The sequence below is a fragment of the Pelodiscus sinensis genome, chromosome 5 (assembly GCF_049634645.1).
Source record: "Pelodiscus sinensis isolate JC-2024 chromosome 5, ASM4963464v1, whole genome shotgun sequence".
Classification (NCBI taxonomy): domain Eukaryota; kingdom Metazoa; phylum Chordata; order Testudines; family Trionychidae; genus Pelodiscus; species Pelodiscus sinensis.
This window is the reverse complement of record NC_134715.1, coordinates 76,126,614-76,152,909: the sequence shown is the minus strand read 5'-3', so window position 1 is coordinate 76,152,909 and position 26,296 is coordinate 76,126,614. Positions and strand designations below refer to the sequence as shown.

The 26,296-nt window shown below is 42.2% G+C and overlaps 2 protein-coding genes across 8 annotated transcripts in view; one reads left to right on the top strand and one right to left on the bottom strand.

Annotated features, from left to right (window-relative positions):
* Positions 1-645, bottom strand: part of PRIMPOL (primase and DNA directed polymerase) — a 60,652-nt gene extending 60,007 nt beyond the window's left edge. For 2 of the 4 annotated variants that reach the window (XM_075930292.1, XM_075930295.1), the window contains exon 1: positions 510-645. The gene's annotated coding sequence lies outside the window, so the exon portion shown is untranslated. The remainder of the gene's footprint in view (positions 1-509) is intronic. The other 2 variants (XM_075930294.1, XM_075930293.1) reach the window with 1 other exon arrangement.
* Positions 576-25,199, top strand: CASP3 (caspase 3). 4 transcript variants are annotated; one of them, XM_075930299.1, is made up of 7 exons: positions 576-700; positions 13,300-13,388; positions 15,098-15,222; positions 15,764-15,892; positions 17,961-18,136; positions 18,593-18,710; positions 20,289-25,199. In XM_075930299.1, the coding sequence occupies exons 2-7, from the start codon at positions 13,315-13,317 to the stop codon at positions 20,513-20,515; spliced, it is 849 nt and encodes a 282-aa protein (XP_075786414.1). In that variant the 5' UTR covers positions 576-700; positions 13,300-13,314; the 3' UTR covers positions 20,516-25,199. The 4 variants fall into 4 exon arrangements, 3 of the variants coding, with proteins under 3 accessions (XP_075786414.1, XP_075786413.1, XP_025043220.1); XM_075930298.1 differs by having other exon boundaries at positions 579-704; XM_025187435.2 differs by lacking the exon at positions 576-700 and adding an exon at positions 4,930-5,014.
* Positions 25,200-26,296: the final 1,097 nt, after the last annotated feature.

Sequence of the window (26,296 nt, the reverse complement as noted above, 5' to 3'; positions counted from 1 at the left end):
GTGGTTTCCAGGGAACAGGGTACTACTGAGGCCATCAGAGCACCAACTAAAATAAATTTTCTGAGCTGCTATTAAGCTGTGCGTGTTTCCCTTGGGTAAACTGACAAGGAATTAATGTCACGTCAAAGATAGGTTTGATACTCCTGGAGAGCCTTCAGAGGACGGGTGTGAAATATTTCACTAAAGCCAGTCTCCTCCCCTGGCAGCGCAGCAATTCAACTTTGAAAATAAAAAGCTGCAGAGCCTACTCTGCAGCGTGGAGAGCACAGCTGGCGGGAGGCGGCGCAGGGCTTCCCTTTCTCTACCCCCCCCCCCCAACCCAACCCCAACAGCCCGCGCTCTGCGCGGGGTCACTTCCGCGGCTCCGGTCTGGCCACTTGTCTCCCCCTTTCATAGCCCCACCCCGGCTCTGATTTCGGCGCCTATTTCCCTCCCCACCCGCACAAGGGCTGCCCGCCTCGCCCTGCGACCAGCCCCCGCTCCCCCTTCACAGCGCGAGCCCGACTCACCTGGGGGTGCGGGGAGAGACACGCTCGCCAGCTCAGCGCGCCCTGGCCGCCCTTTGAAACAGCCGCCGCCCCGCGCCCCCTCCCCCAGCTGGGCGGGGCCGGGGCGGAGCTGAGCGCGCAGTTGAGTCCAACCGACACCCGCCCGCAGCGCGCGTGCGTCTGGATCCGAGGGGAAGCGGCAGCCGGCGGAGGCAGGTCGGCGGCCGTGTGGGGCGCGGGGCGGCGGGCAGCGATCGAGCGGGGGGGTCCCCGTGCCGGGGGCGGGCGCGTTGCCGGAGCCTGGCTGCTCGCATGGCGGCGCGGCCCCGCTTGGCCCGGGCAGTTCCTGCCCCGCCGCCTTGGGGCGAACAAAGAGCAGGGGCGGCGCCGCTCCCCAGGGCGGGCTCGGAGCGAGCCCGGGACTCCGCGGCCCGCTCAGAAAAGGGGCCTCGGCTCGTCCTCGCCGCCTCGCCCCCGTGCGTGGGAGCAATAGACAATCCGGGGTCACTGCCCCGAGGCATCTGCCCCCCCTCTCCTCGCGCGCGCCTTTCCCCAGCCCCCCGCCCCCGCCCCCCCCCCCGCCGCGGAAATGCGGCCGCTTCTGGGGTGCGAAGTGTCCTGTGCCTGTGCAGAGCGAGAGGATGCGCTAACGGGGTGCGCTTGGGCCAGTCACCTCCCGCGAAAAAATTAGTCAGTTATTTCTGTGCGAGGCACTAGCCCGGGAGCTCCTTTCAGTTTAGCTTATTTCATGTGGGCTGGTTCTGAAATAATTCCAGGAAATTTCCAAATGTAGACAAGCCCGGACCCATACTGCATTACAGTGTCAAAGATGAGAGTAAGGAACAGTAAAAGTTAATATATGGATGTAATAGGAATTAAAGAATATAATGTTTATAATATAATGCAAGAGGCTTTCCTTTTCCTCTTATCTGCAACTAGAGTCACAGGCTGTGTCTAGACTGGCAAGTTTTTCCAGCAACTTGCCAGCTGTCTACACTGGCCACTTGAATTTCCGCAAGAACACTGACGATCTCATATAAGAAAACAGTGCTTCTTGCGGAAATACTATGCTGCTCCTGTTTGGGCAAAAGTCCTTTTGTGCAAAAGGGCCAGTGTAGACAGCTGAGATTAGTTTTGCACAGAAAAGCCCTGATTGTGAAAATGGCGATTGGGGCTTTTTTGCGCAAAAGCACGTCTAGATTGGCACGGACGCTTTTCCGCAAAAAGTGCTTTAGCAGAAAAGCGTCCGTGCCAATCTAGACGCTCTTTTCCACAAATGCTTTTAATGGAAAACTTTTCCGTTAAAAGCATTTGCGGAAAATCATGCCAGTCTAGACGTAGCCACAGTGTTTCTCAACCTTTTTTTATAAAATACCCCCCTTTAAAAATATATATAAGTACCCCCAGTACCTACAGTTTTCAGAGACACACGCTTTTTTTCTACAATTGTAACATATTTGTTTAAACAACTTAATCGTAGCCAGGCGGGTGATTAAATTTTTGATTGTAAAAAGTACAAAAATAATAAAATGCTGTAAAACTTAAAACAAAAATTCATTTTTCTCCAAATTTCAGTTGTGTTGATGTACCCCCCAGACTTCTCTCCCACTGAAGGTACTCATACTGGTTGAGAAACACTGGACTAGTCCAACCGTTTTCAGTTTTCTAGTGTTCGTTTCTGTCTTTCCTATTCCTTCACAGTGCTGTAGGAAAATGTTGAAATCTAAGTGACTAATTGAATTGACTTTAAGGTTTTGTTTGGAAATAGTAATGATAAATTAAACTAAAGGTCTAATATTTCTGGTGTTTTACTGTCCACATATAGCAGTGGTTTTCAAACTTTTTGGCTTGTGGCCCACTTAGGTCAATGCAAACCTTTCCATGGATCACCAATTGCTAATGGAAACTCGTTAATTACACACAAGTCATTTTGCTAGTGCTGAAGCTAGGGAGAATTGTTTAATTTAACCAGTAAGAAAGGAAATATTAATTTAAATTATTAAACAGATTAAGCACTTGAACTTTATCATGGTAGTTTACCAAACGTCATTTTAAATAAAGTTAAATATTAATTTATGTCCAACACAAAAGGTTCCCATGTTTACTTTATGGCAGGGGTAGGAAACCTTTTTTGTATTGATTGTCACCGGCCCACAGAAAAATCAGTTGGGGACCACACAAGTGAGTAGAAAAAAAAACCCTCAAAAAATCCCCCAACCCTCACTGATGTGGCCCCCAACTGAGATACTTCATTCCTCTGGTGCTCCAGCCCCATTGGGGAAGGGGGAGGGCCAGGGAGGACTGAATGTTCAGTGCTTCCCAGAGACCAGATTTGCTCTTTTGAGGTTCCAGAGTTAGTGGATTTTGTGGACCCTCCCCCCAGGCTCTGGGGTTGGGCCAAAAAATGAGGGGTTCAGTGTATGGGACAGCTGCCAGTGAGAGGAATTGGGGGTGTAGGATCTGGGTGGGAGGTGAGGTGCAGGAGGTGGTGAGGGTTTGAGGTCTGGATGGTAGGTAGTGTGCAGGAGCAGGCTTGGGAATAGGGTGTCTAGCCAGGGGTTGGGAGCAAGTGCAAGGGAAGATGCATTGTGTGGCCTACAGAAGTTAAAATTAGATTAATGAACTAATCCAGGGGTGGCCAACCCGTGGTTCTTCAAAGGAAAAATTACTGTTCCTGCACACGCAGCTCTTAAAGAGGCAGCATTTTTGTTTGGTTGGTTTGTGGGTTTTTTGTTTTTTGTTGGTTTTTTTGCTCAACTTTCCGGCCGACGGAAGCTTGGGTCACACATGGCTGGTAAAGAGGCAGCTTTTTTTGTTTGTTTGTTTGTTTGTTTTGCTCAGCAACTTCTTTCCCTTTGCTCTTTCCATTGTATCCACCACTGTTTTGGCTCTTTGTCTGTAATGGGGTTGGCCACCCTGAACTAATCAATTACTCAATTGGATTTCCATCAACTATTCGATTAGTTGATAAGGGCACCTCTGCCATTGAACTGTAGCAAGAATCCTGCCTTTTGTTACAGTTCAAAAGTGAAAACCCCACAGAGCTCTTGTATGTTTCAAAAGTAGAAGCCCCACAGGGAGCCTGGAGCCAACAAGCTCCTCTCCCCTCTCTCTACTAACATATAGTAATACTAAATTACAGTGTAGGACAGAAAACTGGCTGCAGCATTTACCCACTTTTTTTTTTTAGAATCTTTAATGAAAAACGGTACCTCAACTCATTTTTCCAGAGCAGGAAGGTGGGGCATTGGAGGTTTAGGAAAGCCTATCTTGATACACACAAGTAGCCATGTATCCCTCCTTGAAATTAGAGTCAGTCTGTTTAGGTAGGTCTGCCCACATGTAACAGAGTGTGGAATTAGCACTTTAAAAGGAAAAGGTTAGTATTTGCTCGGTCACTGACATAGTACAAATAATAATAATGTGCTTCAGAGGAGTAGCCAAGTTAGTCCATAACAGGAAAAACTTAAGCAACAAAGTCTAGTAGCACTTTAAAGACTAACAAAACATGTAGATGGTATCATGAGCTTTCGTGGGCACAACCCACTTCTTCAGGTGACCAGAGTGTTGCCCCCAAATCCCGCTTTGCCTCCTGCATTTATAATAGTGTTAAATATTTTTAAACGTGTTTTTAATTTATAAGAATGGTTGAAGTCAGAGGCTTGGTGTGTGGAAGGAGTCACCAGTACAAAAGTTTGAGAACCACTCTTTCTCCTACTAGGAAGAGTGAGAATGATATTTCTGCCAGACTGCTGTCACTGGACTCTGCCTTGTGATCCAATAGGTATCTGAGAAATTTGAACTACTCCTCACTCTAAGAGCCTCTACCAGATGCTCAGATACTATGGTAATAAGCAGGGCATGACAAACGGTGGCGAAACCTACTCGCCAGGCAAGACCTGCATTGCACATGCGCGTGCTGCTGGTGAATGGAGGCGGCCGGCTGAAATTTACTCGCTATGGGCGAGTAGATTCAGTGATTTGTCGAGCCCTGATAATAAGTATAGTATAAGACTCTATGTAGTAGATAAGAGGTTATCTACTATTCTAATCAGCCTCCAGGCTTGATTTTATTATAGCTGCTTCTCAAGTTGCAGTATGAAATTGACATAATTCTTGATAGTTTTACTACAGCCCAATGGATTAGAGTAGCATCAAGGAAATTGACTGATTGTATTAACTTCACTTTTGTGACTGGTAAAATTATTAACTTAGAGTCCAACTGTATAAACTCCATTAACTTCAGTAAGCCTTTGAATAGGCACATGGAGACACATAACTCTACTTATCAATCACTATATATCAACATAAATTGCCACCAGTAGAGCCCAGTGCTTGGAAGAGAGTGTTTAAGAGTGCTCTTGGATTCCTTGCTGATGCTAAATTCTCACATAGTAATATTCATCAGTGACTTTTTACCATCTCTGGTTGGATAGGAAACTGCCTCATCCTGACCAACAATAAGTTCTACACAGTTCTACAGGTCTTTATCACATCCTCAGGCAAAGTGGAACTCTACCTTAAAGGTAAAGCACTTCTGTGCAGGAGATAAGGGGTAGTCAATTATTTTTTGTCACGGTCCAGATTTCTTGGTCAAGGTATAGTCAAGATCTAGACTCCAGTGAAAATAACAGTAATGATATAACATGTAAATAAAATATTTGGGGTTCATTAAAAATGTCTGGCTCATAGTCCACTTGTTTACTGTTCATGCTCTCTAAAATAGCCTAATACTCAAATATTTCCACCTTAATATTGTAATCTGAATAGGTAGTTTAAAATAGTTCTGAGAAATTAATATAATATAGCCACTGTATTAAATGTTCTGTGCTCCCTAAACAGTAGCAGCGTGCGCGCACACACACATCTCATCTATAAGTATGTAATACAAACTACATTTAGATTAATTCACTAATCACATAGTTGAATTTGATTAGTCGATAAGGACATCTCCACCTTTGAACTATAGCTAGAGCCTTGCTGGGTTTTTTGAAGCTTTTCCTTAATGATTCATGAGAGATTCTTCAAAAATTCTGCTTTAGGGTTTGGGAGATCAGGCAAGATATTTATTTCTGGGTAATGAAATGCATGATCAGCAATGTTCCCTCTGATCTTTTCCATCCATGTGCAGATTTATACCATTTATGTATGGAATACGTTTTTTTATGAGCACCAAGGCATTGAAACAAAAACCTAGCTGTGGGCACTCCGTAATCATCTCGGCAGCATTTAAATCTCCAGAGTGGCTGCATAAGTGTCCAGCTTACAGGGAACACTGATGATCAATATTGACTGTCAAGGCCCAATGTCATTTATTGTTGTCTTTCCATGTGTAGAAGACTGGGTGAGACTCTCATTAGAACTTTTCATGCTACTCCATAATTGTCTGGACATGGTGTTGCAAATCCCTTTCATTTTCACTTCTTGTCCACCAATAATGGACAAGACATGGACATAGCTGCCTTGATTATTTTAAATAGAAAGGCGGGGTAAAATATTTAAATAAAAATATTTTCCAGTAGTAATTGAAGCATCGTCTTTCAACAGTATTCTGGTGGCAGCTCTTTTAAGTTATGTAACCATTTTACAGTATATTTGTACATATTGTAATGTTATTTTTTTCAGTTTTAAATTGTCCTTGATATTCATGGATTCTAAGCTAAGAAATGGCTTGTGAGACATTTTTCTGATTGTGTATTTAGAGTGGCTTGTAGTCTCTTGTTAAGTGAGCAGCTCACCTAGCCAATAGTAATCACAAATCAAGGTTTCAATAGCATTATGATTACAACCTGTAATGTTCATTCCAGTATTTCATTCATGAATGTATTCTACTTGATCACTTAGTTGAATATTTCCAGGTTTTACATTATAAACATGTAAAGTCGGAATTTGTAAACTTGGAGAAAATCGCTAATGATGGGGGAAAAAAAGATACTGAGACATTTTGTTTTGCTATGAGGACTGCTTCATAACATAGCTGGTATATATTGAATATGTGTTGTCTCGTCCATTATGGTTTGTCTATTTCAGGGTTAACAAAAGACCATTTAGTTATTTGCTTTCTCAAGTCAAAGAAGTGTTAATATTATTTATATTCTGATTCTCCCTTACTTTCTCTTAACATATGTTTCATAGTTGACATGTAGTGCTAAAAAACCTCTCAGTGATTGCACTACTTTAAAACATTAATGTCCTACAATGAAGTATTGTCTGACTGAGTGTAATTTCAGCAAGTCCAGATGATGTTAGGGATTGGATTTGCAGTTGTTATAAGTCTTTTGACTGCAGTCAATAAATTATTTTAGTAGTTTGTCATTGTCCTAGCAAAAGGAATAACTTAGAACATCTGTGTCATTTAAAAAGTATCTTCTTTGAATAATATTTTATGCAGGGAGACTGTTATTGCAGTAATATGTTGTAATTTGCTAGCAATTTTGGGACCTGTTTTAACTGATTCTTTTTGCTCCTTTCGCATTAGTAAGCTCTAGGGAAAGTATCTTTTTTTGTATCTTTTATCTCTTTTGTGGCTGCTTATCCACTTGAGTACTGATTTTTTAAAAAAATAAAACAAATCAAACAATCCTAAATGATAAAGAAAATAGCCCAGAAACGAAGGAAAAAGGATCTGTATTTTGCCAGTAATCACATCAGCTTTTTAAAAATGCTTCCTTTTTATATATCTGATATTTATGACTCAGGAAAAAAATGTCAAAGAGCAGAATAACAGTTATAATTAATTCTAAACATGATTGCTCAAACGTACTTTTTTGTCCCCTGTTGCATGAGATCACCCTCCCAAGATAAATGTGCATTTTCCGTGAAAGAAAATGACATCATTGCATTAGCTAAGATGAGGTAATTCTTAGTAATCTAAGTCAGCGAGAACCTGCATTGACCTCCCAAGAGTTTTGCTACTACTTAGTATTGGCATCAGTGCTATGGAAAAGAGAAAAATTATTGCTGACTGTGAGTGCACAGCAACAAAACAGATGTCTGCTGATGGGTCTCTGTTGTGTTTTTTTTTTTTTTTTTTAAACAAGTGTAGATAATTTGTTTTATTAAGAGACTCAAATATTCCATAAACATTATAGGTAAACTACCGGTCTCATTTTGAAAATGATGTAAGTGAATCGTAGTTACTTAATGTTCAAATAGAAAAAGTAAATAAAACATTCAACACATAACTCAGCTTAACTTTTTTTTCCTGGCACTGCACCATCCCAAAGTTGCACAGGCCATCTCCACTCAGCATAGAATGCATCAAATGGGAAATCTGAGCTACCACTGGAACACTGCTGAGCCATGGAATGGCCCCAATGGGATCAGTCTTTGGTCAAAATCAAATGGTATTTTTGTATTTTGTAACATAGTTTTGCGAAGTGTTTTCATATTTTTAACAGTATTATTAAAAGCGCTGAGTCATGTTATAATTCAGAAGTCCCATTTACTTGTGTCCCTATTGACAAGTCAAATGGGCTTTAGTGGTAACTGGGATGTTTCTAAATTATGTTTTTGTGGCTTTGGAGGAGAGCAAACATATCTGACTTCAGTCACCATGAAGTTGTGGGTAAGAATGAATTAATTTAAGATAATTTATTTGCTGGAGGCCCCACATTTTCTTCCTATCTGGAGCAGTCATTGTTACTCTGTTAATTATATTACACTAGCAGACTTACCCAGAGTTGCACAGGTCCTTCAGGGCAGAGCCTTGGGAATGTGTGCGAGGTTGTATGATAGGGATGTCAATGTATAGTTAACTACATGCTTAACCAATAAGCCTGGGCACTCTTCTCTTCCGTGCACTCTTCTCTTCTACATGCACTCTTCTCTTCCGTGTCCCACCCCCCCCACCCTTGCTACCTCCGTATCTGGCAGCAAGAGGGGACAGGCAGGAGCCTGGTGCCTGTGGGGAGCCAGTTTTTAAGTGGATACGCATACCTGAGGATATAAAACGGACTTCCACAGATTTGCAGGGTTCTATATACAAAATTTGAATCCACAGCTTCAAAATTGAGCTGTGGATATCTGCATCCACATATCTGGATACCCATGGATATAAAGGGGCTGCTGTAACCTCACACTAGTTTATGTTGGAAGAAGGGTGTTCTGAAATAATCACATCTACACCGTGTTTTGTATTTAGAAATAGCACTATTTTGAAATAGTGCCATAATGTGATTATGCAAATGAGGCATGGGATATTTAAATCCCGGCTTCATTTGCAATTTCAAATGTCTTCATTTGCATCCCTCTCGAAAGAGGGTACAAGTGTAGACATACCCTTACAGAGCTACCCATATGATAATTATCGACAGTATGGCTGCAAAAGGATCAAACTTACGTTGCCAGCTCTACACTGAACTGAAGTAGAGAATGCTGGTTTTCTTCATCTTTTCTAATCAGCAGCACGTGCAACTTAATATCTTTGGCTATTTAAAATTTTATATATTTCCATCTACTATATATTTTGAAGAGTTTGTTTGTGGATTGGTTTGTGCAAAATAGTCATACTTCCCAATTACCTACAGATACCAAATTTTGCAAGTACAATCCTACCACTTAAATTAGCAGAATGAACTCCTTTTTACACTGGATTAGTCAGGGTGAAAGATTTAAACCAGTGTTTCTCAGTGGTCTGCAGAACTACTCTGAGAGAGCTGCTACCAGGCCACTCCAATTTATTTACTTACCTGCTCCGCAGTCACGGAGACTCACGGCTCCCATTGGCTACAGTTTGCCATTTGCAGCCAAGGAAAGCTTCAGGAAGTAATGTGACCTGGGCCATTGTTTCCCACAGCTCCCCTTGGCTGCAAATGGTGAACTGTAGTCAATGGGAGCTGCGAAGCTCCATGGCTGCGGAGAGCAGGTAAGTAAACAAACCTGAGTGGCCTGGTAGAAGCTTTCTCAGAGAGGATCTGCATACCACTTTGAGAAACACTGGTTTGAATAAATTTGTTTTTCATCAGAAAATAGTCATGACTATTATGATTAGAGTTCATAAAGTATTTGCTAACAATTAAAACCAAGTCACCTATTCAACTGTCATTTTAGTGCAAAGAAAATGTTGACTGTTACAAATCACAAAATAATTCAGATTAGTTATGGAAACAATAATGGAAGCTTTACGAGTTTGAGTCAAATTGAGTGTGAGTGAGAAAGAGAGACACCCTTTTCCTCTGGGTCAACAGAGTGACATCAGCATGTCACCCTGCATCCAACCTGACTCCTCCCTCCCCTTTTTCTATTGCTCAGCTGCCATGCTTCAGCCCTCCTCCTCCTCCTCCTCTGGTGGCTGAGGGGAGAGCTCAGGGCCTGGCGAGACCTGGAAGTGGCCCTATTCCCCCTCCCAAAGCAGCCCCTTTCCTCCCAGCAGCCAGGGGAGAGCTGGGCACGGCCTTGGAGCCCTCCCCGCCCCCAGTAGTCAGGAGAAAGCTGGACGTGACCTAGCTCCAGCACCCCTCCACAAGAGCCTGGGAGGGAAAGATCCGGGGCAACCTCAGACCATCCTTGGTGGGGGCAGAGGTTTGGCCTGACCCCTCCTGGGAGCCGGGCCTGCCTCATACCAGCCCCAGTGGCCAGAGGGGGAGAGAGCCACGCCAGCCATAACCAAGCCCAACCCCTCTGGCAACCGGAGGGAGAGAACCTTGGCCTGGCCCAACCTGCCAGCAGCTGCAATGGGGGAGAGCCAGGGTTGGCTTGGCCTCAGGGGGCCTAGTGGCCGAGGGAGAGGGCCAGGGCTGCCTGTCCCCAGATAAGGTGGTTGGCGAGTATAGTGAGCAGGGGGCACAGCCCCCTATTTTTAAATAAAAAGAATAATGTTTGAAGTTAAAATCCTACAAATTTAAAACTGTTCTTTTACTTCCCTTTTGCAACCAAATTAACAAAAATTCTATTACATATATTTAATTTTTTGAATTTTCCTATCATTGTAATCTATGCAAAATGACTTTGCCCCGTCAATGCCAGGCCTCACCTGCTAGTTTTACCATATTTTTCAGAAGGTGATGTAACCATCTTTGCAGTGGACAGATACAGAATAATCAGCCCATTGAAGAAGTTTCTTTCAAACTCATTTCATTTCATGCCTGGCTTAGTCTGTGAAGCATGAGAGTTTATATTTATAGCTTTCCCTTTTTTGTCCTCTCTTTGTGACAATAAATGTTCCTGCCCTCTGTATAATGGGATGTGAAAGGTAAACCAGGAAGCATCACCTTAAACTGGTAATGCTTACCGGTTCTGGTTAACTGGTTATCAGTGGGTGCTGGAGCAGCTCCCCACCTGCCACAGGCAGGGGGCTGCTCCAGACCTGCAGGGACCCTCCGTGTATAGGGGCTGCTCTCATGTTGCTCTAATCCACAGGGGGCCTGGGTGCCCTGTAGGCAGGGGCTTCTCCAGCGTCCAGAATAGACTTTGTTCGCAGCGAACCCAGGCACCCCGTAGGCAGGAGCTGCTCTGGCAGGGGCTCAGAGCCGCTGCTTCAGCTGGGTGGGAGCTGTCCCCAGCCTGGGATCCCTCTTAGTCAATTAACTGGTTAAACGTTAGGTCCCACTTAATCAGTTAACTGGTTAAACACAGCTCAGGGTGGAAGATGTGAACTGGTCTGTGAGGGGAGCCAGTTTAAAAACCAGCTCCCAACGTAGACCATCTGCCTGCCACCCCGTGATGTTACCTCTGATACAGAAGTAGAGGCATGGGGTGCTAGTAGCCCCTTTCCACAGCAGGTCTGAGTACCCCACGGTCAGGGACTGCTGCTGTGGTGAGCTCGGACACCCCCATAAACAGGGGCTGCTCCGACGGACCAGCCTCTGTCCATGCAGACCCAGGCTCGCTGCAGACAGAGGCTGCTTCACAGCAGTCTCCCGTGCCCCGCCGCTCCTGCGCTCTAGGAGGGAGTAAGGGGTGGGGGTAGGCGGGTCCACAGAGCCAGCACATGTGGGGATCCTGTTTGAAAGCTGGCCCCTCTCACTTTTCACACTGCTGCCTCTCATTAGCCACCCCGCACTGCTGCCTCTGTATCAGCCTGGGTTTATCTGTTAATCCTGTAGACTACATGCACTTTCTTTCCCCCTCCCCCTGCCCGCCCTTGCTGCCTCTCTATCAGAGGTGGCAGGGCAGGGTGCAGATGGATCTGGTTATTGTGGGGAGCATGCTTGAAGTCAGCTCCTCACAAACACCGGCTCCTGCTCCCCCTCCCCCTCCCTGCTGTCTCTGATACAGAGGCAACAAGTTGGGGAGAGAGTAAGTATAGTCTACAGGATTAACTGATAAACCCAGGCTGATACAGAGGCAACAGTGTGGGGTGGCAGGGTGCTCCCCGGGAATGATACAGAGGCAACAAGTTGGGGAGAGAGTAAGTGTAGTCTACAGGATTAACTGATAAGCCCAGGCTGATACAGAGGCAACAGTGTGGGGTGGCAGGGTGCTCCCCGGGAGTGGGCCCAATAGCACACTGGCTGCCGGTCCCACCTCTGAGGACTGTCAAATAGTTGTTTAAGCACTGAAATTTGATGGCGTTACATGACTCTTCAATTACATGCTGTCAAACACCCCAAATATATTTATTTGGTTTTAAACTTGCTGCCATTCAGTTCTCATTTTCATCATCAATTCCTTTTCCTGTGTTATGATTGAAAGCAAGATATGTTTTCTATGCTGTCTTGTTATTTAATCTTTTTTTTTTTAATTATTTGTTACGTAGCATCTAGAATGCTCATTAGGATGAGAACCTCTTGTTCCAGGTGCTGAACCCAATCTGTAGGAAAATGTTCTCTCAGAGGCTTTCAATTTAAGATCTATCCTATGGAAGAAGTCGTCTCAGATCATTTTTATTGACAGTCTCTGGTCCTCTTCTGTTTCTCTTGTGGGGTGGTGGTTTGTTTGTTTGTTTGTTTTTTGTTTTAGATGAGGGTATCAGAACCGAACACTGTATTTAAAGTAAAATCGTGCCATGCATTTATGTAGCAACATTATAATTTTCAGAAATATTATTTATCCATTTCTTTCTACATCCCTTTATTTTGATCGCTTATTTGAGTTGATGTTTTGAGTGAGTATAATCAATACAGGCAGTCCCCGGGTTACGTACAAGATAGGAACTGTAGGTTTGTTCTTAAGTTGAATTTGTGTGTAAGTCAGAACTGGCGTCCAGATTCAGCCGCTGCTGAAACTGACCAGTGGCTGACTACAGGAAGCCCGAGGCAGAGTTGCTCTGCCCTGGGCTTCCTGTAGTCAGCCGCTGGTCAGTTTCAGCAGCAACTGACTTGGGGACGCCTGGGGCAGAGCAGCTGGGGTGCTGCCAGATTGGTCCAGTAGCACCGAGGAGCGGCGCTGTGGGACCAACCCGGCAGCACCCCAGCTGCTCTACCCCAGGCGTTGTCGTCAAGAAAAGCCTGGTCTGCTGTGTGTGTGTGTGGGGGGGGGAAACGCACTAGCTGCGTGCCCCGCCACACCCCCCCAGCAGACCAGGGAGACGCAGAGCTTTTCTCGCTCTGGAGGACGCGGGCGGTGGGACCACGGCACATCTGGGCATCCCGCCGCTCCAGTCCTCCGGGGTGTGAGAAGCCCCGTTTGTAACTTCGGATCCGACATATGTTGGATCCACGTAACTCGGAGACTGCCTGTATAGAATCCAGATACCTTTTACCCAAATTCTGTCTTTTGAATTTGTAAACACTGAATTTTGTCTGTCTTGCTATCCTGTTGCCTAATTTTGTCTGAATATCTTCGCAATAGCATAACAGGAAACAGTTATTGTTAAATTGTGAATAAAAGGAATGTGTGTCTTACATTTCTATTTTCTTATGTTTTCAAGTTAATAAGAACAATAATGGCGAATATGAAAGATGGACTGCAGTTGGGTCAAGATGAGGCAGACACAAAATCTCTCTTTGGTTCCCAAGGGTGAGTGTGGTTTTTATAGTTTTCTTTAAGTTTTTTATTTAATGTCCTGAGAAGTAGCTCTCTAATAAAATTGTATGTAGAAACTTTGAATAACACAAAAAATAAATATCCCAAATGTTAGTTCCTCAATATTGAAAAGCCAGTAAATAACTCTTTTGAAAAATCAAATTCATACCCAATGTATCTTGTCTACTGCAAAACTGAAACTGTGTGTGCGCGCGCACAAGGAACTGAAGAAAAAAACACAAACCATGGAGTCACTACACCCCTAAGAACTAACAAATAGTTTCTGTTAGTGTTCCAGTTAACATTGGTTTGGATTTGGCAGCCTTACAAGTTTTGAAATCAGGTTCTGCACATGCAAATATGGTTAAAGTGCAATAGCACTAAGATGTACAGCAATGAAGGTGAGGCTACCGTAATTGAAATGTTTAGTAGATGAGGACAATGAGTAAGGGATTTTCAGTAAGCATAAAATTCTCTGTTTGAAGCTGTATAGGCTTGGTGATTTGACAGTTTTATCCAGAAGACGTGTAACAGTTTCACCATTGAGAATAACTTTGCACAGGACTCAAACCAGTTCTTTTTTGTGAACTCTTTTGTGTAGTTTGTAAAGCATACAGACAATAAAAGTTCTACATTAGTGTTTGCGTGGGATGGTTTGAATTTTGTACATCCACTGGCCATTAATAAAAATTACTTTAAGGTCTCTATCTGATACATATATACCACACAGAACTGCGAGCTAGTATACATATGTACCTATTGTTTTTTAAAAAGGCTGTGTATTATTTGAAAAATAGAATGTTATATAATCATGTAAGCTCCAATCTTGCAACAGCTTACACATGAGCGAACTGCAAGAATGTGATTTCAGTAAACTGGATCAGAGCAATGAACTGTATTGTAATTAATATATACATGGGAACAGAATTAAGGTTGCACATGAAGTTTTAATTTTCATTTCCTAACTCTTGAGCACTTACCTATGTAATCTTAGAATTCTGTTAATAGAGGTTTTTTTACATATACATTAATTTTAAGTTTAAACTCATAACACCAATTTTGTCATCAGATACACACACAACTATTATTTATTCATGTAAGTAGAAGTTGTGTGTGTGTGTGTGTGTGTGTGTGTGTGTCTGAGGATGAAAGGATACAATCTGAAGGATACAATTTTTTTGTTGGCTGTGCTTTTTGGTATGGCCATCTGTTTTCTTAATTTAGATATTTATATCCCCCTTTGTTCAATTTAGGCACACTTCTGTCTAAATATTTTTACCTAAGATTGTTGCAGATTGCATAGTGGATTATTACACATGAGAGATTAAAAGTAGATTTTTTTTTTTCATTTGTGTGGCTGCATGTGTGACAGGACAGTATGCAATCAGTTTCACACTTTAGCACCTAGCTATGCTGGGCAATTGTGCAAGTTGTTTTGTGTGTATGACTCCAGAACCCATAAGGAGCCTAAGTGACTTAAAAATCAAGCAGTTGATTTGGTCTCATAGATGTACTTACAATATTTAATGAGCAAGTAGTGAAAATTATCATCACTTTCACTATTTGCAGAAGACTCTCTCCATATTTCTTATTAAAAATTAGAAAAAAGGCTACTTATAAATCAATTTTGGAAGTTTCCTTTTGTTAAGAATGGTGGTTGTTTTTTGTAAACTCATCTGTTATATTGTCTGGTTTCCATACAGAAAGAGCCTACCAGTTAGCAAATCCATGGACTCTGGAATACAGTCAGATGAGAGTTACAAAATGGATTATCCAGAAATTGGAATATGTATAATAATAAATAATAAGAACTTCCATCCAGCCACTGGTAACTGTTCATACTTCTGTTTTATTTTTCAAGCTCTTCTTAATTGAAAGAAACTGGTAAAATTTAATTTTCTTCAATCGTAAGTATGCAACCAGATGACAGATTTTTTTAATGTAAAAATGTTGTAGTTTAATTGTGTGTAAATTCTCATATTACCTAATTCTCATATTACCTAAATATCTGTTTGGAGGGAAGAGAATTGCAAATACAGGAAATTCTACTTATCAAGCTGCTCTTAATAGCCAGTATCTCACCTTTGCAGTTTTCGAGATATTAATGTGGTTGCTTAGTCCCAGAGACTTTGCAAAAAAAAAATCTATTTAGAATAAAATACCATTTTTCTTTGAAAAATCCTTTGTTTCATTTGTGGTAAATACATAGAGTCAAATCCTGTTGTAAATCTGGAGTATTTGCTTCAATGGAGTTGGTCTAGAGTAGACTTATTCTGTAGTAACTAAACAGAATTTGGCTCTGACGTCACACATCAGGAATACTGTGGTTTTTTACATTGTTAAAATGATTCTTCTTTTCATATCCAAAGGAATGGCATTCCGGTCAGGTACTGATGCAGATGCTGCACATATCAGAGATACTTTTATGACTTTGGGATATAAAGTCAACCTTAACAATGATCGTACATGTAAGCAAATGGTGGACATCTTGCAAAATGGTAAGTGGTATCAGTGGTCTATATTAAGATAGATATATAATCTTTTTCTAAAATTATAAATGTCAAAATTTTAAGTAAAAGAATAAGCGTTCAGTACTTCTTAAAGTGGAACATTGTAGATGCACTGAAGCATGTGCATAGCTATACATAATCAATAAACTACTTAAAGTGAATCATGTGCTTTGCTGGATTGTTCCAGATGGCTCAGTACCATGCATGATCAAACCCAAGAACCCCAATATTGCAAGAGTTGTGATTTGTACTTTTTTTCTGGGGGAGCTGAGAAGCCTGTTGGGGCTGGCAGCAGGCTGGAGCAGAAATGACTTCCCATGTCTGGCAAAATCCCTCACCCACAACTGGTCAGTTCCTGAGGGTGCCGGATCAGAGAGATCCAGTGTGCAGTACTAATGACTTTCGGAACTGCTCCTCTAAACAATGCATGAGATTTTAAAGGGACAGATCCTCAGAACTTGTCTTGGCTGTTGGGAATATAAGGAGCAGCCAGGCAAGCAACACCCGTAGAAATTAGGTGTCCAGAATAGGGATGTAAAATTTTGATTAATCGGCTAATCGAATAGTCAATGCAATTTGCATTGACTAATCAATTAATTGATAAGGATGCTTCCACCTTTGAAGTGTACCAACAGCCCTGCGGCTGTTGCCACATTTCAAAGGTGAAAGTGCTGTGGGGAGCACGGGACCAGTGGGGTACTCAAGCAGTCCTCCTCTGGCCCTATGCTCCCAGCAGTGTTTCAAAGCAGCAGCACCGCATAAAGCCCGGGGTCCACCACAGAAATCCCGGGGAGTCTCCGGCTAGTCCTGAGCTCTGTGCAGCACTACCGCTTTAAAACGCCATGAGGAACACGGCGTCAGGCTGCACGCGGCGTTTTAAAGCAGCAGTTCCATGTGGCGCCCAAGGTCAGCTGGGACTCTCCAGCAGACCTTGGGCTGAATGTGGAATTTCAAAGCGGTAGTGCCACGTGGAGCCTGGGGTCTGGTTCCACACTCCACGAGGCACTGCAACTTTGATGCACCCCCTCATTTCTTCCCCCCTCCCCCTGCTGTCTCTTATAGAGGCAGCAATGGGAGGGAAAATGACTAGTTGACTAGAGTGTCGACTGTTTGATAAGCATTTGCTTATTGTATAATAGACTAGTCAGCCACATCCCTAGTCCACAGCAGCCAACAAAGTAGTCTACTTCTAATGTTTGCTCTGGTCAGTTTCTCATTGTCACATGAGAAACTGACCAGGTGAGGCACAATGGCTGACCTGCATGTTTGTGTGTGCCACTCTCACTGTGTGTATACACAAAGGTCTTCATGACTCTCATCTGGCATCTTTCATGAGTACAGTAAAACCTGTGCTATCTGGCACTTAACTCGCCGGAAAACTTTAGAAACCGGCAAATTTCCGAGCTGGGAAAAAACTTGTTAAAAGCAAAAAAAAAAAAAAAAAAAAAAAAGTAAAAGTAACTGGTGCTTTAAGCCAAGCCGCTCCTCAGATGCTCTCTCCTCCCCGCTTCTGCCAGATGTGCATGGAGCACATACCTGGGGAAGTGGTGAACGGCTGCTCTGGCCTCCTGATGCCAGGCCGCAGCCCGGCACCGCCACAGCTTGTGGGCTTCCGGCACCCCCGCCCCATGCCTCCTGGCCTTCTCCCCAGCAGGTCAACCCCCTGCAGCTCCTGGCAGCCCAGCCTCCCCGCACCTCTGCCCCCTGGCTTCCGCCCCCCCCCCCCCCCATTAGGCCACATCCTGCCCCCCCAGCAGGCTATATCCCGGCCCCTGCTCCGCTCCCCTCTCCCCGTAGGCCCCGCACAGCTTTCCCCCCCCCCCCCCCCGCATACTTGGAATTTTTAGAAAACTGGCATGACCTAATCCCCAGGCATGCTGGATAACACTGTACTACGTTCACACTCTCTCTCACATGCCACAGTTTCATTTTGGTTATTATGAAGTGATGGCTGAACCCAATATTGCCAAACAAGATCCTTGTTAACATAATAAACAAAACTTTTCTATAATATGGGAAGTTTCAAAAACCAATTATTTCTCTTATTTTTTTCAAGTTGCTAAAGATGATCACAGCAATCAAAGCAGTTTTGTGTGTGTGTTGTTAAGCCATGGTGAAGATGGATTAATCTATGGTACAGATGGTCCTCTTGAATTGAAAATATTAACAGGCTTGTTCAGAGGAGACAGGTGCAAGAGTCTGGCAGGAAAACCAAAACTCTTCTTCTTTCAGGTAAAGCACATCTGAGCCGGTACGTACTTGAATAATGCAATTTTTCCATTAGATACCGAAGCAAAGCTCAAAATTGTATGCTGCATATATTGATTTCAAAGGAACTATTTCCAGAGTAAGATACTGTTCTTCTTGAGTAAAGGTGGCACTTTCTAGCTTTATGTAAGTAGGCAGATGAACATCAGTCAGAATTTCAATAGGCTCTTAGATGCAAAACCAAAATTTGGAATTAATAAACCCATAATGTAGTGAAACTAAATTGATGCATTCAGCTACCTTAACTCCAGTTGTCATATTTGGCATTTAAACATCCGTAAAAAAGTGAAGTATTAGGAATCTTTATTTTCATAGTTCATTTAATTGTTCTTCACAAAGTTTGAAATAACTGAATACCACGGTGGTGTTTATTGCTAACCTTTACTGTTTGTTTAATTTGTTTCCCCTCCCTTCTCTCAGGCTTGTAGAGGGACAGAATTAGATTCTGGCATTGAGACAGACAGTAGATCAGAGGAAAGCACATGTCAGAAAATACCTGTAGAAGCCGACTTCCTATATGCATATTCTACTGCCCCAGGTAAGAGCAGCTCATGAAAAAATTCTTCATTGCTAAAATCCATAGATATTTGTTTGTATTAATATTATATTTGATTTGAAGAAGGTTGAATACATTATTTTATTCTTTTATAAAGCAATTCCCATTGCCTTTCATTTTTCACTTTCTTGTGCTTATGTACAAAGTGAGGTAGAGCTTGAAATGCTCATTCCTACAACAAATTGAATGTTAAGGTTTTCTTTTTCACTGTCAAATCCTCCAAATTCAAACATTAATTTGCGTAGTACTGTGTGCCCACTTAAATGGGTCTATGCAAATAAATTGTGGTGAGAAACAATGAGTATATTACTATTTGAGATGCCATCAGGAATACCTGACAGTTAAGTTTCTTCTCGGGTATCGATTCTATCCTCATTTGTGGTACAGTAAATCCTCATTTAACACTATAGATATGTTTCAGAAAATGATCATGTTACGTGAAAACGTGTTATGCGGGGTCAATTTTCCCATTGAAAATAATGGAAAAGGTGGGGGTTGCGTTTCAAGTGGTGGTGTCTGTTGGGACCCGGACATAAGGTTGGGGGAGGAAGGGGACTGGGTTACAGCAGGAAGGGGAGGTGTTTGGCTCTGGGAAAGCGAAAGAGAGGAGAGCGGAGGGGAGGAGGATTGGGTTGGGAGTATACTCCTGTGACAGGTCTGCCGGGACTGCACTGCGTTCGGTGAGGGGGTTTACTGGGGAATGGCGCAGCGAGTGGCAAACCCTCCGCCGCTTTGCAGGGAGATGGGGGAAGCCCTGCACAGCCACCGGCGACGGGCCGGCTGGGGAAACCCAGCCTCTGGCATGCAGGTGGGGGAGAAGGAGAGGGGACAAGGCGTCCAGCGAGGGGGAGTCAACAGGGAATGGCACGGTGAGCGGCGAATCCTCCGCTGCTTTGCAGGGAGGTGGGGGAAGTCCCTCACACCAGCCGGCAACAGGCCGGCTGGGGAAATCGTGTTATTCCGGGGACAGTTGTGTAATTCAAAAAACGTTCCCTATAAAAAAATCGTGCAATCATGAAAACGTGTTAAGCGGGCACATGTTAAATGAGGCATTGCTGTACCTGCACAGCCTAGAAATAGTGATTGTGAAGAGGGTCTCCAAATTCTTCACATTGTCCATATGAGACTTAGTACTGTAACTCATCTGAAGCCATTTACAATTTCAGTGGCAGGGTATAGATTATTTGCAGAAATAAAGAATTAAATAGAAACTGCTGCATTTACATCATTGGGTGGTGAAAGAGGGATGTCCCAGCTTTGACTCTTCCTTTACGTAGGGTTTGTCTGAACTTGTAAAGGAAGTCAGGGCTTCGCAATCTGAACTAACGCTTTGTGCTGGAATTTGGGGTCACAGTGGTCATGTCTGTTGATGTTATATTGTGATTATTTAAGTAACAAGCTAGAGTTATTTATTTTTAAACTTTTATTTGATTATTTAACTCTTGATAGAAAATTACTCTTGAAAACAAACTATTTTTTCCTGACTGCTAGTCACATTTTGCAGAACATACATTGGACCAATTAAGTGTATTTTATTTAATAGTTTTTTTTCTTCTGTAGGTTATTACTCTTGGCGAAACTCATCAGAAGGCTCCTGGTTTATTCAGTCACTATGTTTAATGCTGAAACAGCATGCAAAGAAACTTGAGCTTATGCAGATATTAACACGTGTAAATCGCAAGGTTGCAGAGTATAGTTCGTATTCAAACCATCCAGATTTTCATGCAAAGAAGCAGATTCCATGTATTGTGTCCATGCTCACCAAAGAACTGTACTTCCCTCACTAAAGCATTTCACCTTGTAACTTATATTTCTCCCACTAAATAATTTCACATATTTGTATTTGTAATGTATGCACAAACTGAGAGAATACAAAGCTAGCACTGAATACCACTTACAAATCTGAATTAGTGTTCACTACTCTACGTAGGTTATATAGATGAGACTTTAAGACTCTACTCAGAGTTAAACTTGTCTGTTAGAAGAGTAGAACTTGATGTTGCTCTCCGGAAACTCAGATTCGGGTATGGACAAACTTGAAAGTAATGCTCTGACCTTGAAAAACAGATGGAAGAGACTGGTTGAATTGCTTATTTGTTCTAGTATGACATTATATTTCATTCTGGCTGAAGGAAGAAAAAGGAAAAATCAGTGTATTCTAAATAGTTTCTCTTTTCATCTTTGATATAATTAGGGAGCAGATTCAGAATATGGCATATACCAGCACCATGTTGTTTTTGGCAATATTAGGCTCACTCCAAATGAGTGAGTTTTAAAAGTACCACAGAGAAATGTGCAAACAATAGAATCAGGTTATTTATACAATGATGTAACTTATTCAGAGTTACAATAATTTTTCTCTTACATTCTGGCTTTTATAACTTTTTATCAAACATGAAAATGTATAAGAGATTTATCTTGTTAGTGCTTTCTACCCACTTAAAAACACAATTGATTTTTTTCTCCAATTGATTTTTGGAATTGAAGAACTAAGGGATCTATCTTGCAAAATGCTCTTTGCATTCTATGTTCAACTCCCTGGGATCTGAGGGTCCGCAATGTCTTGCAAGTACTTTGGTCTCAATCCTGCAAGGCAGCAAATGGAACTGCATTTCTGAGTGATAAATTTTTCTTTTTCTGATACATTTGATAAGTATTTTAAGTTTTTCTTTGCATTATGTACCATATTTGATCAGTCCCGTAAAGTAGTTTTGTAGTTCTAGAGAAAAGTTAGTGGTTATTGTTTAGTATCAAATTAGATAATTAACTTTAAAGGTTTGGTAAAACAGGTATAGAGAGTAAAATATGACACTGTAAATTAATTCTCTTGATTTTGCATATTGTGACAGTAAACTACACACAGCTTCATTAAAAAAAGTGAACCAGATTTTTTGTTATATATTTAATCATACATTAAATTTTTTACTTTTGATTCTGACTGTGACAATCTGTACGTTTTGATTAATGAAAAAGAAAACTCAGAATTGTCATGGCAGCATTGAGCACTTGCAGATATGACTTTTTAAACTTTTAAAAAAATAAGTAGCATACCTTATGGTAGCAACTTGACCATGTCATTTCAATAAGGAGTCTTTGGATCTTTTTTTAATTACTAAATTAAATATTTCCTAAGTTAAATACAGTGCTTTTCTGTCTTTCTTCTACCATTCATTTTAAATTCTAGAAATCATCTGGTTCTAACTTTTTAATTTGTTTAACTGCTTTTTACCCACATGTGTTATGGAGCATTTTTTTTCTTTCCCCTCTTCACACCAAAAATTGAGAGGTAAATTATTTAAAATACTATTAATTGAAACCCAATTCTCAGCATTTGGCATTGATTGATTATTGGAATAACGGAGTTATTAGTGCAACTAATTTTCTCTGGAATTTTGTCCTCGGATTTGCATGTAACATACTTTTAATTGAATTGGTATTTTGAAGATATATTTAAGGGCAGAATTTGGCCCTATAGTTGTATGTGTTCTATGTCTTTAAAATCATTTTGTAATTTTTGAGTAAGATATTGACTTCATCTAAGTACAGGCAGTCCCCGGGTTACGTACAAGATAGGGACTGTAGGTTTGTTCTTAAGTTGAATCTGTATGTAAGTCGGAACTGGCATCCAGATTCAGCCGCTGCTGAAACTGACCACCAGTTCTGACTTACATACAGAATCAACTTAAGAACCCCAGGCGTCCCCAAGTCAGCTGCTGCTGAAACTGATCAGCAGCTGATTCCAGGGAGCCCGGGGCAGAGCAACTCTGCCTCGGGCTTCCTGTAGTCAGCGCTGGTCAGTTTCAGCAGAAGCTGACTTGGGGACGCCTGGGGCAGAGCAGCTGGGGTGCTGCTGGGTTGCTCCAGTAGCGCCGCTCCTCGGTGCTACTGGACCAACCCAGCAGCACCCCATCTGCTCTGCCCCAGGCATCCTGATTCAGCCGCTGCTGAAACTGACCAGCAGCGGCTGAATCAGGACCTGGGGCAGAGCAGCTGGGGTGCTGCCGGGTTGGTCCAGTAGTGCCCAGAGCGGCGCTGCAGGACCAATCGGCAGCGCCCCAGCTGCTCTGCCCCAGGGTCCAAAACAAAAGCCTGGTCTGCTGGGGGGGGGGGGGGGGGGGGGCGCCACACTAGCTGCGCCCCCCCCGCCCCCCCCCAGCAGACCAGGGACACGGGGAGCAGAGCCGCAGCGGGACTGAAGCGGCAGCCGCGGCGGGTTCCCGCGCTTCTGAGGCTTTGCTCTGGCAAAGCCTCAGAAGCGCGGGAACCCGCCCGGTGCCCCTGGTCTGCTGGAGATGGTCTCCAGCAGACCAGGGGCACCGGAGCAGCTTACGAACGGGGCTTTCTCGTCCCAGAGCTCGCAGGTAGCAATCCGCCACCTCGACCTCCGGGGCGAGAAAGCCCCGTTTGTAAGTGCGGATCCGACATAAGTCGGATCCGCGTAAGTCGGGGACTGCCTGTACAGACTTCTCATTTGTTGCCAGTAGGATTTATATGAATGAACTGAAAGCAACAAATGCTTCTTTTTGTCATTCAGCGAGGGTAAGGATTTTCTTTATCCTAAAACTTGGGGGTCCTGTATAATGAGAATAATCTATTTGTGCTTCTGAGTTTAAGAAATACATTATAGTTTACTGAAGTAATTCTAAAACAGCTTTTTAATCCTTCCTCGGTGTCTAAAGCACGTAACTATTATAAATCATGTAATTTATATTTTAGTGCTTTCTATGAAGAAAGTGAATTAATGCTGCCTGTGGTTCAACACTTATTTGCCTCTTGAGACACACCTTCCTTTTTCCTATGTAAATCAAATGTTTTACCTAACAAGGGCTATTCTTGCTAGATATGTTAAAGACGAATATATCTGCAGTTCAGTTGGGCTTCTGCTTCAATTTAGCTATATGTTTTTATAGGTTATGATCTCGTTTAAAATATAAAAGATGGTTTTAAGATTGCAACATAATTTGGAATCATGCTAACCAAAGGCATATTTTACTTGTTCTCCCTCACTTTCTTTAAAAGCTAACAAAACATGTAGATGGTATCATGAGCTTTCTTGGGCACAGCCCACTTCTTCAGATGACCGGAGTTATGACTAGAGGATAAGAAAACTCAAAATAAATAGGAGAAGGGAAGGTGAGGGAGGGGGACGGAAGAGAAAGATGCTCTGTTGCCCACCCGCCTACCTCTATACATAAAGTATCAGGAGACAGGGTGCTAAACCTGAATAGATAAAGATCAAAGTCAGTGGATGGATTGCTAAGGCAGGAAGTAATTTATACTATATACAGGTCCAATTTTCCAAGTCCTGCCCCAGAGATTTCATGACATCTTCCTTGGCCATTAACATGCCATTCTCATGTGAATGTAGCTTTTATGCCATTACCTTTGCTTTTAGATACAATTTTTGAAAACTTGCTCTGTTATAAAAAATTAAAAAACAATGATCCTGTAGCACCTGAGAGACTTAACAAAAATATATAAATAGTATCATGAGTTTTTGTGGGCACAACCCACTATTTCAGATGACAAATATGGAGCAAGAATTGCACAGGGTTTGAAATATAAATCAGAAAATTAGAGGAGTGGGGGAGGAGAAAGAAAGGAAGGGAAAAAAACCTGTCAAAGTGTCCGTGGTAAATGAGGCTAATCGAGTAGGCTGCAGGTGCCTGATACTTAGCTTTTGATGTCATTTGGTTGCCTTACCTGATGTTCCCATAGTCATCCTATTCACTTCTTTTATTCATTTATTGTGACTATTTTAATAATTAGGTAATTTAGATAAAACATGCTGTAAATAAAAAGACCAACCATAATGCTAGATATTTAGTGCCTCGGCACACAGACTGACAGATAGGTTTGCCCCTTTGCACTGTCAGCTCTTTATTTTCCAACTGTCTTAATTTTTTGTTTGATGCTGTGCTAAGCACATATCTGAATTTAACAAATTATTGTCATAATTTTAACAGAAATTAAACAGTAACAAAATTTTATTTTTTGAAATACCCCATACATTTTGTTCAATCAGACCATAAATTTGGAAACATGGTATGTCAAACAGTGGCAGTCATTTTCAGTTCTATATTTTTTGCTATTTTTTGTAGGTGGTACTATTGACTTGTCAGACTATTCCATGTTTTTCAGATACCGAAGACAAAGTGGGTGAGGCAATATGTTTTACTGGACCACCTTTTCTTTGCAAAGGATATAAATTTTCAAGCTACACAGAGAATCACAGGGCAGCACATGAACTGTCGCTTTATTTCCATTGGGTGTCACTGGAGATAATAGAATAAACCACACAGGCTAACAGTACAATGATGCTTTGTGATTTTAATCAGCCTGACTGCATTGCCTTTTGTGGGCCTGTATCTAAAAGCACTTGATGACATCAGACTGTTGGATTTTAAAATGTTTCCATGTGAAGTATTTTTTTCCTCTTCTCTCAGCGAAACATGGCAAAAATGTATTCCAGGAGAGAATTGTTTGTCTGTTTGTGTAATCAGGCCCTATTGAGATAATCCTGATGAGCAATTGGCTCAGGGGAACATAGACTTTGAATTCAGACAGCACTACCAAATTTGCAGACAACTACATTGTGGAGCCCCATTTTTCCAATAACATATTGAAAGGCTAGTTTGATTGCTTCAGCATCTGTCCTGTACGGTATGAAATACTATGCTGATTGAGAGCTATGAGATCGTAACAATTTGTCATTATGTTAACTCTTTATTTTGGCCCTTGTTGGAGAATAGCACAGGTTTTCCCAATCCTATTCATCAAGAACCATCATCTGTTAGCCTGCCTTGCTCCTCTGGGATTCATCCTCTCTAGCTGACATAAGAACAACCATACTTTGGTCAGACCGAAGATCTATCTAGCCCAGTATTATATCTTCTGATAGGGGTCAGTGCCAGATGCTTCAGAGGAGATGAAGAGAACAGGGCAATTTGGACTGATTCCTCCCTTGTCATCCAATTCCATCTTCTGGCAGTCAGAAGTTTAGGGACACCCAGAGTATGAGGTGTGCCTGGCCATCTTGGCTAATAGGTCCATCAATGCCTATCTTCCATGAATTTATCCAATTTTTTTTCATGCCCAGTTATACTTTTGTTTTTCACAACATCTCTTGGCAACGATGTCGGCTGTGTGAAGTACTTCCTCATTTGTTTTAAACCTGATTAACAAAAGAATCAGGAGTCACAGGATGAAATTAATAATGTGAAGGGATAAATAACACTTCCTTATTCACTTTCTCCACGTCATTCTTGATTTTATAGATTTCTATCATATTCTCTATTAGTTGTCTCTTTTCTAAACTGAACAGTCTCATTCTTTAATTTCTCCTGCTATGGAAGTTGTTCCATACCCCAATCAGTTTTTTTGCCCTTCTCTATAACCTTTTCCAGTTCTAATATATCTTTTTTTAGATGGGCCAAACAGAATTGAATGCAGTATTCTATGGCTACATGTACACTACAAGGTCTTTGCGCAAAAACTGGTGGAGCATCCACACCTCAAATGCGCTTTTGCGCAAGAAAACCAACCGAAGAGAGGGCTTCTTGCAGTAG